General features: G+C 36.9%; 1 protein-coding gene across 5 annotated transcripts in view; it reads right to left on the reverse strand.

The window, feature by feature from the left end:
* The window catches only part of ITSN2 (intersectin 2), a 168,362-nt gene that overhangs the window by 89,353 nt on the left and 62,091 nt on the right, over positions 1–16,918 (reverse strand). For all 5 annotated transcript variants that reach the window (XM_017526853.1, XM_017526864.2, XM_017526874.2 and 2 more), the window contains exons 9-15: positions 15,434–15,497; positions 13,897–14,034; positions 13,084–13,169; positions 11,808–12,070; positions 10,586–10,735; positions 8,482–8,622; positions 6,833–6,920 (exon numbers count right to left, since the gene is read on the reverse strand). In XM_017526853.1, the coding sequence (XP_017382342.1) occupies positions 6,833–6,920; positions 8,482–8,622; positions 10,586–10,735; positions 11,808–12,070; positions 13,084–13,169; positions 13,897–14,034; positions 15,434–15,497 (930 nt within the window). The remainder of the gene's footprint in view (positions 1–6,832; positions 6,921–8,481; positions 8,623–10,585; positions 10,736–11,807; positions 12,071–13,083; positions 13,170–13,896; positions 14,035–15,433; positions 15,498–16,918) is intronic.

Below are 16,918 nucleotides of genomic sequence, written 5' to 3' on the forward strand. Positions count from 1 at the left end.
TTTTTTTACATCCTGCAAGCCCTCATCATGGGTTTTAATAGAATCATATTGTCTACATTGTTGTGCAACTTGTTTTTTTAATTTAATAAGGTATCAGTCAGGACAAATAGATCTAGTTCATTCTTTTAAACTGCTCCATGGTAGTCTACATTCTGGCTACTGCATAATTTATATTACTACCTTTCTGATTGGCATGGGTAGATGTTGGTCTCTACCCACTGACCAACAACTACCCATCTTCCCCTCCCCACGACCACTGGTAACCAGTCTCCTATTCTCAGTTTCTGCATAGGAATTCAACTTTTTAGATTTTATATGTTGAGGTCATGTAATATTTGTCTTTCTGTAACTGACTTACTGCATTTAGCATAAGGGAGTGCAAATATCTCTTTGAGTTAATAATTTTGTTTCCTTTGAATATATATCCAGAAGTGAGACTGCTGGATCATACAAGAGTTCTATCTTAATTTTTTTAGAAATCTTCATACTGTTTTCCATAACAGCTATAACAATTTGCATTCCTCCAACAGTGTACACAGGTCCCCTTGTCCCCACATCCTCACTACCACTATCTCTGATCTTTTTCATAACAGCCATCCTAACAGGTGTGAGGTAATACAATATTTCACTGTGGTTCAGACTTGCATTTCCCTGATGATTAATAATGTTGAGTACCTTTTAAAATACTTATTTAACATTTTTATGTCTTCTTTGGAGAAATGTCTACTCAGGTCCTTTGCCCATTTTGAAAATGGGTTTTTTGTTTTTCGATATTGAGTTATATATATTCCTTATATTTTGGATATTAACCATTTATCAGATATATGGCTCACAAATATTTTCTCCCATTCCATAGACTGCCTTTTCATCTTGTTGTTTCCTTTACTGTGCAGAAGCTTTTTAGTTTGATGTAGTCCCACCTGTTTATTTTTGTTTCCTAAGCTTTTGGTGTAATATCCAAAAAAATCATTGCCAAGGCCAATGTCAAGGAGCTTCTGTCTATGTTTTCTTCTAAGAGTTCTGAGTTGATTTTTGAGTATGGTATAAGAGTCCAATCTCATTCTTTTGCAGGTGGATATCCAGTTTCCCCAATACCATTTATTGAAGAGGCTATCCTGTCCCCATTGTGTCTTCTTGGTGCCCTTGTCAAAAATTAGTTGACCATATATACTTGGGTTTATTTCTGGGCTCTCTATTCTATTTCATAAGTCTGTATGTCTTGTAGTTGATAAATAAAAAATTGTATCTATATTATAAGCATGTTGTTTTGAAATATGTATACATTATGAAATGTATACATTTCATACATGCATTATGTCATCTGGGCTCTCTATTCTATTCCATAAGTCTGTATGTCTTTTAGAATTGACAAAAAAACTGTATATATAGCATGCATGTTGCTTTGAAACATGTACACATTGTAAAAGCTAATTAACATATAAATTTCCTCACATACTTGCCATTTTTGTGGTGAGAACACTTAAAAATCTATTCTCTTAGCAACTTTCAAGAATATAATGCACTGTTATTAACTACAGTCACCCGGTTGCACAACAGATTTCTTGAACTTATTCCTCCTATCTAACTGAAATGCTGTATCCTTTGAGCAACACCTCAGCAATCCCTTTCTCCCCCACCAGCTCTGGCAGCCACCTTCTACTCTCTACTTTTATGAATATATACACTCTACAAATAAATGAAATTATACTGTATTTGTCTTTCTATGCCTGGCTTATTTCACTTAACGTAACATCCTGCAGGTTCATCCATGTTGTCCCTATGCCTGTTTTTATGCCAGTAACATACTGTTCTGATTACTATATCTTTATAGTATTTGCAAACAGGCAGTGTGATGCATCCAACTTTGTTTTTCTTTCTCAAGATTGCATTACCTATTTGGAGTCTTGTGTAATTCCATATACATTTTAGAATTGCTTTTTCTACTTCTATGAAAATGCTACTGGAATTTTGATAGGGATTGTGTTGAATCTGTATATTGCTTTGGATAGTACAGATATTTTTAAAGTATTAATTCTTCCAATACATGAACATGGATTATCTTTCCATTTGTTTATGTCTTTTTCAATTTCTCCCATCAATGTTTTATAGTTTTCAGTTACAGATCTTTCCCCACCTTGGTCAAATTTATTCCTAAGTATTTAATTATTTTTGAAGCTGTCATGAATGATATTGCATTTTTTATTTCTTTTTTGAATAGACTGTTATTGGTGTAAAAGAATGCAACTGATTTTCGTATGTCGATTTTGTATCCTACAACTTTACTCAATTCATTTTATTAGTTCCAAGTTTCACTGTGGAGTCTTTAGGGTTTTCAACATGTAGGATCCTGTTGTCTGCAAACAGGGATAATTTTACTACTTCTTTTACAATTTGAATGTCTTTTATTTCTTTTTCTTGTCTGAGTAGTCTTGCTAGTACTTCTAGTATTATGTTGAACAGAAGTGGTAAAAGAACATATCTCTACCTCGTACCAGATCTTAGATAAAAGCTTATTCAACCTATAGGCCATAGGCCGCATGCAGCCCAGGATGGCTTTCAATGTAGCCCAACACAAATTCATAAACTTTTTAAAAACATTAGGAGTTTTTATGTTTTTTGTTTTTAAGCACTCATCAGCTATCATCAGTGTTAGTGAATTTTATGTTGGCCCAAGCCAACTCTTCTTCCAATGTGACCCAGGGAAGCCAAACGATTGGACACCCTGTATTAGATGAAAAGCCTTCAGTTTCCCATTATGATAGCTGTGAGCTTTTCATAAACTGCCTTTATTATGTTGAAGAAATTTCCTTCTGTATCTATTTTTTGAGAGTTTTTATCATGAAAGGATGTTAAACTTTGTCAAATACTCATTCCGTTACTTATTGAGATGATCATGTGGTTCTTAGATTTTTAATTCTGTTAATGCACACTTTAAATTTTGACAGAAATCGCCAAACTATTATTCCAAAAAGCTGCACCAACTTACGAAACCAACAGTACCTGTTTCTGTAAACTCTCATCTATACTGGACATAATCAGTCTTTTTTCATTTTCGCTAATTGGCAAAAAAGAAACCTGTTATTTTAATTTGTATTTTCTTGATAACCAGTGAAGTCAAAGAAACATCTATTTATGTTTCTGGCCATAGTCTTGAACTGTCAAGTCTAATCCTTTGCCTTTATTTTTCTATTTGGCCGCCTTAATTTTTTGATTTGCAGAAGCTCTAAATTCTTACCTTTTTTTTTTTTTTTTTTTTTTTTTTTTTTTTTTTNTTTTTTTTTTTTTTTTTTTTTTTTTTTTTTGAGATGAAGTCTTGCTCTGTCTTCAGGATGAAGTACAGTGGTGCGATCTCGGCTCACTGCAATCTCAGCTCACTGCAATCTCTGCCTCCTGGGTTCAAGGCAGGAGTTCAAGCTCCTGCATCCCGAGCAGCTGGGACTACAGGTGCATGCCACCACTCCCAGCTAATTTTTCTCTTTTTAGTAGAGACAGGGTTTCACCATGTTGGCCAGGATGGTCTCAATCTCTTTACCTTGTGATCCTCCCCTCTTAGCCTCTCAAAGTGCTGAAATAACAGGCGTGAGCCACTGCGCCTCGCCTGAAGTTCTAAATTCTCATATTACATGTATCTCAAAATTTTTGGTGTTTATGCTGTCTTTCATTATGGCATTTTCATTTTTAAAACATCAAATCTGTAAATATTTTTCTTCATGACTCTATATATTGTTTAAAGAGACTTTCCTCGTATCAAGATTATAAAAATATTTTCCTGTTTCAAAATATTTTTTCTTAAGTTGTTTTTATGTTTACCCTCCTAATTTACTCAGAATTTAGTTCTGTACGTAGAGAGTGGTAAAAAGCTCCCCTACAACTCTTTCAGATAATCAACTGTCCCCCAAATCACTTAACTGAAAGCCCATCCTTTCCCCACTGATGTTAAGGGCCAACTTGATCTTATCCTAAGTTGCCATATATGCATGGGCTATTTTCTAGACTCTATTCTATTCCATTGTTCTATTTTTCTATTTCTGATCAACAACATACTATTTTAGGCACTCTTTCATATCTTATGTTTTGATACCTGATAGCATTAGTCTCCGCCCCTCTATCAAAGTTTTTCTAAATTTTGCCTAATCTTGTACAATTTATTTTCTAGGTGAATTTGTCAGTTATCTTGCAGGGTTGCATTTAAAAAACCCAAAAAGAACTGAATATATTAATTAGAAGAGAATTGATATAGTATTGATGTACATAGCAAAGTATAATATTAAGCTAGTTCATTTGGGAACATAAATGTCTCTAGTTATTCAGGAATATTTTTTTTTTTGAGACAGTCTCACTCTATTGCCCAGGCTGAAGTACAGTGGCACCATCTCGGCTCACTGCAACCTCTACCTCCCATGTTCAAGTGATTCTCATGCCTTTAGTCTCCCGAGTAGCTGGGACCACAGCCACTTTGTATTTTTAGTAGTGATGGGGCTTCACCATGTTAGCCAAGCTGGTCTCAAACTCCTGACTTCAAGTTATCTGCCCACCTCAGCATCCTAAAGTCCTGGGATTACAGGCAAGAGCCACTGTGCCCAGCCTATTCAGGAATCTTTCATGTCTATCAGCAAAGTGTTATAGCTGCATATTTCTTCTTTATTCAAAACAGTGTATATCACTAATAATGCATTGTTTTAATACCAAATTTCATGATATATACATGAGCACTATGTTGGGTAACTGGAAGATAAGACAAAGAGACAACACGGTAGTACAGTGGGCTTTACAGTCAGATATAAATTTGAGTACTAAGACTGTACCATCCTGGGTAACTACTTAATCTCTCTGAACCTCAGTTTTCCTGAGCTGCACAATGGGAATAATAACTACACCACAGGGTTATTGTAAAGATTAAAGGAAAGAATGTATCAAAACTGACTCACACAGTGCTTGGCACATGGTTGGTAATCTTAAATGGCAGTTGTTATGGTGAGAGGAATCTAAGGGATACAGGTACTTTTCAAATCCCACATAAAAGCTTCCTATTTTGAATTGGACTATGGCTAAATAAATAAAAGCTGAACTGGATTACACTCCACAGAGAAAGAACAGTCCCATCAGGTCCTCAATAAGACATTTTCTACATTTTATTCACAATTCAAATAGGAATAACGACAACAATGATGACAATACTAAAGATATATTTCTGCCACTGCACAGATCAGGTGGGTTGGCTCACCCTGCCTCTGGAGTGCCTGTGTAGGCATGAGGTCGGAGCTAATATACTTTGAACAGAAAAGAATCAAGTATAAGGAACACTGTCTGAGCAGAGACATGGACAGACCACATCAGTGGAAGGGAGGAGACACAATAAAAATAGTTCACAAGAGTGAACTTTATTTCTGATATTTCCTCCACATGAAGGGCCCTGCACTTCAATCCCAGCTTCTTTTGTTCCTTTCACTAACTGGTGAGCTCAAGATAAGGACATAGGCATATACAACCCAGACTCCTCCAAGCCCTTGTGCTCTAGAGACTAAACTGCCCACAGGAAACCTCCATTCTACTTTGTTCATGCATCCAGTGTTTCGTGTTTTATAGGTACAACTATACCACCCACAGATAAACCATGCTGTCTAAAATCAGCTTCATCAATAATGAGGCGGTGATGTGGTCTCTCTCATTTGTCTTGTTCCTTTGCCTTATTTCTTAATTTGTTCAGAACTTGGGCAAAGAAGGGGATAATATTTACTGAACCTCCTAAACAGCCAAAAGTATAATAAGGAGACCTACAATGGAGTAACTGACATGACAGACTCAACAAGTGAAATTCAGGATACTTTAGTCAGTTGTAACACATCTGCAGATTTACTTTTCTTTAAATAAACCTTGTTTCTACTATGCTTTTATTGGCACAATATCCAATATAGAGAATTTTTTTTTTCTTTGAGACCTGAGCCAAAAAAAAAAAGTTACAATCCCGTAAATCATCTTGGAATGTTTTGCTCCACAGGTGTCAGAGGGCCAAGATGGTAAAATTCTTTGTATGAAGCGCAGAGTTAGAGAATGTAAAGGTCTGGGCAGGGCACACCATCCTGTTAAAGCCTATGACTGCTGCATGCTAACACCCTAGAATCCTGGGTGCAGCCCCAGAGTATAAAGCCACCTCCTGAACAGTTCTTTAAAATCAGTGCAGGACTTTTCAAAATATACATGTAGTCCTGTGTTAGAGCCAAATTTAGATCTTATAGTTTAACATTTTATTTGATTGATATTTCAGTTATATAAATAAAAATATTATCAAGATATGAAGTCATACCACAATCATTATTTTATTTTTATCTACTTTTTATCCCTAAACAATGCTCTAACATCCGGTCAGGCATGGGGACTCACGCCTGTAATCCCAGCACTTTGGGAGGCTGTGGCGGATGGATCACCTGAGGTTGGGAGTCCCAGCCTGACCAACATAGAGAAACCTCATCTCTACTAAAAGTACAAAATTAGCTGGGTATGGTGGCACATCCCTGTAATCCCAGCTGCTCTGGAGGCTGAGGCAGGAGAATCACTTGAACCTGGAAGGCCAAGGTTGTGGTGAGCCAAGATCACACCATTGCATTCCAGCCTGGGGCAACAAGAGCAAACTCCATCTCCAAAAAAAAAAAAAAAAAAAAATGCTCTAACATATGGGATAATATTTTTCACATTATTTTGAAATTTTAAACTTACAGGCAAAAGGTGTTATTTATAACAGAATACTTTTTTTTAATTTTAAAAATGTAACAATATGACTGATATAGTCATTCAGAAAAGAATAAAAGTAATCAGACAAACCTTAGAGACTTACCAGGTGTGCTACTGAACTGCATGTTTTTAATTCTTTCATTTAATAATTGCTTCTCAGGTACCAGATAGATAAGCTTATTCTGATATTCCTTATAAAAAGAAAAAACAGTACCTGATTAAAATGTTATAATATTGTCCAAGAATTTTTTTGAAAACTTCAAAACAGGATTTACTCATCTTTGAAACTTATTATAGAAATAACACATAGCTATAAACTGCTTACAACTTAGAATCAACTAGGATGGAATTATGCATGATTTTAAAAAGAAATATCTGAGCCAAAATCAATTTTGAGTGACTGGCTGAAATTAAAAGGTAGTGAAGAAGGCCTTTGTAAATGGAGTGTGTCTAGAAGCTTACAATTTTCAGCTTACTGATGAATGACAGTGGACCTGCACTAGATGGTGTGTGTAAGCATGCCATGACACTCCAGGAACAATATGTGTGTATCAAAGAGGGACTAAAAGCTGGGCGCATTGGCTCATGCCTGTAATCTCAGCACTCTGGGAGGCCGAGATGGGTGGATCACTTGAGGCCAGAAGTTCGAGACCAGCCGTCAACATGGTGACTAAAAATACAAAAAATTAGCCAGGTGTGGCGGTGGGTGCCTGTAATCCCAGCTACTCAGGAGAGTGAGGCAGCAGAATCACTTGAGCCTGGGAGGCAGAAGTTGCAATGAACCAAGAGCATGCCACTGCACTCCAGCCTGGGCGACAGAGAAAAAAAAAAGAGGGACTAAAAACTAGAAAAACAAGTTTGAATCAAATAGAAAATGTTTTTGGCTTTTGTTTATCTCTGCTGTAACAACGCAAAATGACTGATTAATTGCCAGTCGATGCAGTAAGAGAAACTGGGTAAGAGAACTCTAGAGATGCAGAATGCTTCCCCAGCCCCATTCTGCAAATAATAATTATTGAAGCAGATCCTACCGTACAAGTAAAGAAGAGAATTACCAGGACCCCGAGGGACATATTCAAGTTCTCATCATAATTTTAAAAAGAATAACTTTAAGTCAAAATTTCCTAAAAGAAGTAACAATAACCTTATTTTAATGTATGTTATGGTCTGAATGTTGGTGTCTCTCCAACATTCATGTGTTGGAACCTAACTCCCAATGCAATACTATTAAGAAGCGGGGCTTTAGGAGGCTCCACACTCATGAATGGGAAGACTGTCCTTAGAAAGGAAGTTGAAGGGACTGCCTTACCCTTTCTGCATGTAAAGACGCAGTAAGAAGGCACTAGTTTTAAAGGAGACAGCAAGCCCTCATCAGACATTGAATCTGTTAGCACCTTGATCTTGGACTTCTCAGTCTCTAGAACTATGAGTAATAAATTTCTGTTTGTAAGTTACTCAATCTAAGGTCTTTTGTTATAGCAGAAGTAATGAACTAAGAAATGCATAAACATTGTTAAAGAGCTAAAACTGAGAGTAATAAATGTCTACTTACATATATACATTAAGCAAAACTTAACCAGATGTCTAGCAGAGTTTTAGCAGGTCTATGGACTTCCTGATGTTGATACATAATTGTGTGTATTTAGATCACAAGTCTATCACAGACTCAACGGTTCCTGACCCCCAAAACAAAACTCTATTAAAACTGTTAACTGCACACGTTTAAGAAGAATTTAGCAGCGAAGGACTTACCTGAAGTTCCTGTAGAAGTTGCTTGATTTCCGTAATTTCCAGATCACACTGCTTATCCAGAACTTCCAGCTCCGTCTTTTGAGTTTGCTTTTTGAGTCGGACATCCTGAAGTCTGCCTGAGATCTGCTGATGTTTGCCATTCTATAGGAAGATCATATAAATACACAGTAACATAAAATGCTAATAGGAAATGTTTCTATAAGGAGAATAATATTTTTATCTAAATTTTAAAATCTTAGTTACTATTCATATTCAGTCTGAAATAAATGCCTAAAACCAGGTGGAATGTGTTTCCAAGTTGTGTCTGTTAACTCAAGTTATTAGCAGGAAACACATCATTCTCAGAGTGCAAGAGCCCATATGTTAGTATGGGAAAGCAGAAACATACCACATTGAATTTTTTTCTGAATTCAGCATTAATTAGACAATATTAATTAACAATATCAGAGACACTCTCAAAGAATAATGAGGAAGAATAAATATTTGCATGTGATACCTAGTATTACCTTCTCTGAGCTTCTCTTTCTACCCTAAATATTGTCATCTAATTTCCTCTAATTAAACAGTGCCCAGGAGAAACGTTTTGGAAACAGTTCTGTTCTATACTAATATTATTCTCCTTTTTTCCTCTTCTTCTGCAAAGAAATCAAACCAAAAAGCAGAGATTCTCAATGGGACCTAAGAAGAAGGGTGACATGGGGGGTTATGGGCTAAACTGTGTCCCCCAAAATTCATACATTAAAGTCCTAAGCCCCAGTACCTCAGAATGTGATGATATTTGGAGACAGGCTCTTTAAAGAGATGATTAAGGTTAAACAAAGTCATATGGGTGGACCCTAATCCAATCTAACTGGTGTCCTTATAAGAGGTGAAAATCTGAACACAAAAGGCACCAGAGATAAATGTACTCAGTTTAAGGTCTTAAATACATTTTTAAAGTAAGTTATTAACCAAATAAAATGTTAGACTATAATCACACAAGATCTAAATCTGGCTCTACTACATGACTAGGCAGGCATTTTTGCAAAACCCTAGTATATGATCAGGTTAGGCTCATGGGATTCTAGGGCTGTGGCAGAATAGTGCCAGATCTTTTATATCTTCTCACCATGTATTCCAAACAAAGTCTTTTAACAACTTGACCCTCTAACATCTGATGTGTAAAAACTGCTTAGTGGCCAGTACTAGCTAAGAACTATAATCCTGCAGAACTAGAATTGTAAGAGATCATTTAGGTCAGCTGTTTTAAATCAGCTGTCTTTTTAATAGTAGAATCTTTTTTTTCCCAAGCAAATCTTGAGTGAAATCCCAAGACAAATAAAGCACATAAATGTCAAGTTTCTCTGTTGTGAAGTGTGGCAAGAGTTGGGGACAGAAGATCACCGCTCTGCTGCCCGAGCTTTCCCTCTCTTGCCTCTGCTTAGTCCTCCTCAGACCATCTTCCAGAGACCAATCTGAAAACTGAAAATCACTGAACTAACACAACTCTTTATTTCAAACAAGGGAAAAGTGAGGCACAGAGAAGAGAAATGTCTTGCCCAGGGGTACACAGTTCATCAGCAGCTGAACTGATGCTACAACATAATTCTCAGCATTTTAGGTCATTATTCTTTTTTCAGTAAACTATATTGTATAGGCTGTTTATAAGAAAATGTGACTATTTCATGACATTAAGACATAACTAATTCACGAGAGATTTTAAAACACAATTACACTTTTCTTTTTCTTTTTTTTTTTGAGATGGAGTCTCCTCTGTCACTCAGGCTGGAGTGCAATGGCGTGATCTTGGCTCACTGCAACCTCTACCTCCTGGGTTCAAGTGATTCTCCTGCCTCAGCCTCCCAAGCAGCTACGATTACAGGTACCTGCCACCACCCACCATGGCTGCATAATTCTTTTGCTTTTTTTTTTTTTAGTAGAGGCAGGGTTTCACCATGTTGGCCAGGCTGATTTCAAACTCCTGACCGCAGTTGATCTGCCTGCCTCGGCCTCCCAAAGTGCTAGGATTACAGGTGTGAGCCACCACACCCAGCCCATAATCACATTTTTCAACAGGTAGCTCTAGCATCATTCAGAGAAATTTCACTTAAAACTTTAGCCGTACCAGTGCTTCCAACTCAAGATGAAGACTCTTCTTTTTAGAGTTTAACCTGACAATTTCTTCTTGTTCTCTATTCTTTTGATTGAGAAGCTCCTGTCGTCGAATTCTCTCCCATTCTAAGCGACGCTGTCGTTCAAGTTCCTGCTTTGCTGCCTGAAAAAAAGGAATCGAAGTTAACTTTTAAACTAAAAATTTGGCATGATTCAAAACTGGGAAGAGAAAAAGAAAAGTCAGGCAGAGATTAGCACTTAGCGGCTATAGTGCTTAAGGGTAGCTAGGCAAATCTAGTTTTATTAATGGGCCTAAAGACTTTCAAAAATGTGGCTTCAGCTATTGGATTTTTCTGATCATACCTTTTTTTTTTCCAGACAGCATCTCACTCTGTCACCCAGACTGTAGTGCAGTGGCACCATCTTGGCTCACTGCAACCTCTGCCACCTGGGCTCAAGCGATTCTCCCGCCTCAGCCCCCCAAGTAGTTGGGATTACAGGCACAAGCCACCACACCTGGCTAATTTTTGTATGTTTTTTGTAGAGATGGGGCTTTTCCATGTTATCCAGGTTGGAAGACCATGCTTTTGTTAGAGCCATTTTTTCCTTAATAAGTTAAAAGATGACTTCATAAATATAAATATAAACAGGAATAATTACCCCTCTATTCTGATATCCAGGGAAAAAATCTATTTACATTATTTCAGTGCACAATAACTTACTGTGCTCCATCCCTGGCCCTTTAAAACACAGCCTCCTAGAGTCTCCTCCTAGGGACCCTTCTTCTCCAGCAACACTATCCTAAAGACCTGTGCAAGCCCATCCTCTTGATTCCACTCTAGAGAGACTTTCAGTGCCCCACTCTCATCTTATTGTCTCTCCAATTCCTTGGACTCTTAATCTGGATCCTAAACTTGCTTTCATCTAATGACTTGCTCAGCTGGCTAACTAACCTTAGCTCCTCACTCAACTTAGCTCTGCAGTCAATCCTCCTTTGATTGAGATCTCATCTGCAGAGGATGCTTTCTCTACCACTTATAGTTCTAAAAACTCCTCATGTGCAAGAACCCTCTTTCCCTCCTCAAGGGAAGGAAGAATCAGATTTGTATAGGATAAGAATGAAATGATATAGAGCAAAATGCAAAAAAAAATTCAAAAAGATTTATCAAATGAAATACAGTCACTGATTAAATGTAATGATTTTCTTAAGAAGTAAAAAAAAACTTAAAAATAACCTCTCGTCTTTCTATCTCTTTTCTCCTTTCTTCCTCTCGTTGTCTCTCCAATTCCCGCTGCTTCTCCAAGCGTTTTTCTAATTCAAGTTGTTTCTTCCATTCCTGTTCTTGTAATTCTCTCTGTTTCCGTTCCCACTCTTCCTTTTCTTTCTGGGCTTTACGTTCTGCCTCCCTCTGCTGCTGCTCCATCAAAGCTTGGCGTCGCTTCTCCAGCTCCATGTTCCCTCGCTCATAGTTGGCTTTCCGTTTGTCCTCAAAAGTAACTGAACAAGGTATGCCATCAGCATCCGCACACATTAAGAGCCTACAGAACCTGTACTCTAGTTTCAACATACTCATGCCTTCTGATTGTTTGAATGCTATTAGTATTTGAATACTTCTCCTAAGGATAATTTTAAATCAAATAATAAATGGAAAAATATCTACTTTCTTCAAGGATATTCATTTTTAGAAAAACAAATTTTTAAGTTTGAATCCATTCAAGAGAAATAATTTTCGTAAACTTGCCAATAAAAATACTTTTTCGGCCAGGAGTGATGGCTCACGCCTGTAATCCCAGCACTTTGAGAGGTTGAGGTGGGCGGATCCAAGGTCAGGAGCTCGAGACCAGCCTGGCCAACATGGTGAAACCCCGTCTCTGCTAAAAATATCAAAAATTAGCCGGGTGTAGTGGTGGGCACCTGTAATTCCAGCTACTCAGGAAGCTGAGATAAGAGAATCACTTGAACCCAGGAGGGAGAGGTTGCAGTGAGCCGAGATTGCGCCATTGCACTCCAGCCTAGGTAACGAGAGCAAAACTCTATCTCAAAATAAAAAGAAAGAAAAAGAAAAACCTTTTTCAACTCTTTTCCTCAGTTTTCTTCAAGGACAATCAAAGCTGTGTGGTTATACATTTGGTTTGATGCCATTAACTTTCTAACATATTAGAACAGCTACAAATGTTTAAATATTCAACCAATATTTAAACTTTTTTTTAAAGGTAAAGATTTCATTACAAAGTTTGCTCTAATAACTCAGCCTACAGTAGGAGAAATACTTTAACTCAGATGTCTACAACCATGTCAAATACATAGATTGTCTCTTCTTCCTTCAAACTCTTCTTATTTTGATCATCTTAATTTTATCAATATCAAAATCCATCCCATCTATCAAATAGTTTTTTCTCCTATGGCATATAAAATATTAAAAATATAAAAATTCTAAATATTCAGTTACATTTAGAGGTAGAATTTAAAAGAACTCAGTATAAATATACAACTTTGACACTCAATGACACCTGGTAATTTCTTCTGAGGTTCCTCTTCTTGCATTTTCTGATATGAAGGCAGAGTTCCATTAATGGAATCCATTTGCTTTCCTCCTCTAAAAAAATCAAACAACAAAGTTAGCATCATGTAGTCTGGACATTTTCAGACTAGATTATACAGACTACCAGTGAGTAAAGCAATTTGATACTGAAAATATAGTTTAAAGATATTTAAAACAGTTTGGTATGTTGTTACAATATACAGCAGGACATGGATGGTCAAGACAGAGAAATCTGGATTCAAATTATGGTTCAGCTAATTTTTGTTCTTGGGCAAGTTTTTCTTTATTTCTTTAGTCAATAGCTTCCTTACGCATAACGTGATGAAAACACACCCACTTTTTTTTTTTTTTTTTTGAAGCAGAATCTTGCTCTGCTCCCCAGGATAGAGTACTGTGGCATAATCACAACTCATTGCAGCCTCAAACTCCTGTGATCTAGTGATCCTCCTGTCCCAGCTTCCCAAGTAGCTAGGACTACAGGCACGTACCACCACATCTGGCTAGTTATTTTTATTTTTGTTGAGACAGGGGTCTCACTATGTTGTCCAGGATGGTCCTGAACTCCTAGCCTCATGTGATCCTCCCACCTCAGCCTCCCAAAGTGTTATGATTACAGGTGTAAGCTGCCATGCCTGGCCCACACCTACTTCTAATATGTACTCCTTTCCAGTATAACTCATTGAATACTAAAATCAATGGCAGTGCAAATATTTAACTCTCTTCTAAATCACATCTGCCAAGTTATCAAAAACTATAACTCCCCACCTCCAGGAACACTTGCCTGAAAGATGGAGGGACAAGCTCAGGAGGTAAAGTCAGTGGTAATGGCTGTCCAGCTTTGGCCATGTCAGTGAGGTGCATTGCAAGGATAAACTCTTCTGCTTTTAGCTGTCCATCACCATCAATGTCAGCTAGAGTCCTAAAGTAAATGTTAAAATTCACAACTTAGAAATAAAGTCTATTTGGAGTAAAACATTGTCTGAAAAGTTCAATTTTTTATTTTTAAAATAATGATAGTAAAACTGCTGGGTACACTCATTTTAGTGAAATATAAATATGTACATTTACGTAACTCACAATTGAATGTACATAGTAAATATGTAGACAGTAAATACATATGTAATTATGTACATTCAACAGTGAGTTAATTTTTACCCTTAATTTTCATGACATAACAGAGAGGGAAGAAATTTTGAAAAGAAAGGGAACTAACTACTCCTTCTGAGAAAGCATCTTACTCCACAGTTAATTCCCCTACCAAACCACAATTACTTACATACTAAAAATGAGATATTCTCTGATTCTCCATAGAAGGGATTACATAAAAGAAAACAGTAGTTTTTTCTTGTAAAATATAGCCATGAACTGCATAATGACGTATCAGTCAACAATGGACTGCATTTATCATGGTGGTCCCACAAGATTATAATGGAGCTGAAAAATTCCTGTCACCTAAGGACACTGTAGCTGGCATAATGCAATGCATTACCTATGTATTTGTGGTGATGCTAGTGTGAATAAACATACTACACTGCCAGCCACAATAGAAAAGCACACGATATACAATTATGTACAGTACACAACACTCAATAACAATAAACAATACAACAACAATAAATCTATTAATATATTACTGGATTATTTACTATACTATACTTTTTATTGTTACTTTAGAGTATACTCCTTCTACTTAGGAGAAAAAAGTTAACTGTAAGGCAGCCTCAGGCAGGTCTGTCAGGAGAAATTCCAGAAGAAGGCATTGTTATAGAAAACAATGGCTCCATGCATGTTCTTACCCCTGAACACCTTCCAGTGAGACAAGATGTAGAGGTAGAAGATAGTGATATTGATGATCTTGACCCTGTGTAGGCCTAAGCTAATGGGTGTGTTTGTGTCTCAGTTTTTAACAAAAAGTTTAAAAAGTAAAAATAAATAAATTTTAAAAATAAAAGAGCTTAAAGAATAGAATATCTTTCTGTACAATGTATTTGTGTTTTAAGCTAAGTGTTATTACAAGGCTCAAAAATTTTTAAAAAATTACAAGGTTTACAAAGTTAAAAGTTACAGTATGCCAAGGTTAATCTATTGTTGAAGAAAATATTTTTTATAAATTTGGTGTAGCTTAAGTGTACAGTAACATCTTGCACAACTGCATTTGCATCCAAGCTTAATATTAACGTTCAAATGACTGCTTTTAGAGAGCGACTTTGAGTCATACACTTTCACAGAAATGAAATGTATCTTTCTTATAATAGGGGAGATATAGTTTAATTAATGCATAGTTAAATTAATTAAATGTAATTAAGGGACAAACTTACCAAATAGTAGCTAGCTGAGTTTGAGAAAGATTTGACTGAAGAAGGGCATTTCTAGCTTGAAAACCTGATTAAGTGGGGAAAACCATAAAATAATTCTTTAGCCTTTTCAAAATTATGCAAACTGAAATAGCTGTATTTGTAAAATAACAATGCTACTAGGGTATCCTGGGGATTTTTAACATCAAAATGTTTTCACCATGTGCTAGGTACTAAGCATTCAGTAGTAATCAAACAGTCACTGCCCCAAGGAATTCTAAATCTAGAATTAGTGAAATCAAGTGCTCTCCCATGTCTTTTCAGCAAGATAATAATACTGATAATAAAGTGGCTGATGTGAAAGAACAAGACATCAGGCACACAGAGTATTAGAGGCCAAGATCTGGGCCCTCTTGTACTCCCAGCAGGTGCAGCGCTTCCCACTCCTAAGTGACTGGGTCGTGAGTACCAGAAGAGTCAGGTGCTATTCTGGGTTCAGCCGGAGTCAAGGCCTGTCCAAAACAACTCTCACACAAGAGACTACATTTGCCAACGTTTCCTCAGCAACAGCTCCAACTATAACAAAAGCCAGCCAAATGCAGCTAGATTTATTGTCCCACTAGGCTTTCAACATAGGCGCTGATAATCAAAGCAACCATGTATTGTAATACCCAGCTGAATGTTTACATTATGTAACTTTTAAAACATTTCCATTCTGTTCTTTTAATCTGGCCATTTAATGGAAATCACATAAAAATACTAGAACATGCAGCCTCGCCCTACTAATTAATCCTCAGATTTCGGTTTGAGGAGGTCTTTGTGTTAAAAGGAAGATTCTTCTAAATAAGAGAGATGGAAGACTATTTCCCTTAGATGCTAAGATCCCTTAGCATCAGGCAATAGAGCAAACAGGAAAGAGAAGGGGAAGGAATGTAAATGGTTAAAAATCATACTTGTGGAAGGCTTTATATGTGTCAGGTAAAGTCTGAGTAAAACAAAGGGCCATGGAGAGCCAGCAGAGTACCTTTCTCACTAAGGAAAGCTCATTTGAACATGTACGCTTTTAGTCTGCTAAACCTCTGGATATCCTATCCTCTGCTTAGAACACCAGACCCTCCATTCTTTACTTTATAGTCTAACCTCTAAGATCTGGCTGAAATGTCTTCTCTTCTGTGAAACATTCGCTCTTATATCCTTGGAGTTAGTCACTTTCTCATCTATATTAATCACAGCACTTTTAAACAAGCAACCAAACATCTTGATTCCATGAGCTATATACTATGGGCTCTTCAAAGGTATGAATCATGTCTTCCTCCTCTCTTTATTCCTGTGCCTAAGAGAGTGCTCAGAAAGGATGTGATTCAGGAAACAGTTAAATCAATAATTTAATCCAAATAAATTTTTTTAAACTATGTTTAGGGGCCGGGTGCGGTGGCTCATACCTGTAATCCCAGCACTTTGGGGGTTGAGGTGGCCGGATCACAAGGTCAAGAGATAGAGACCATCCTG

The sequence above is a fragment of the Cebus imitator genome, unplaced genomic scaffold (assembly GCF_001604975.1).
Source record: "Cebus imitator isolate Cc_AM_T3 unplaced genomic scaffold, Cebus_imitator-1.0 Scaffold1, whole genome shotgun sequence".
Lineage (NCBI taxonomy): Eukaryota > Metazoa > Chordata > Mammalia > Primates > Cebidae > Cebus > Cebus imitator.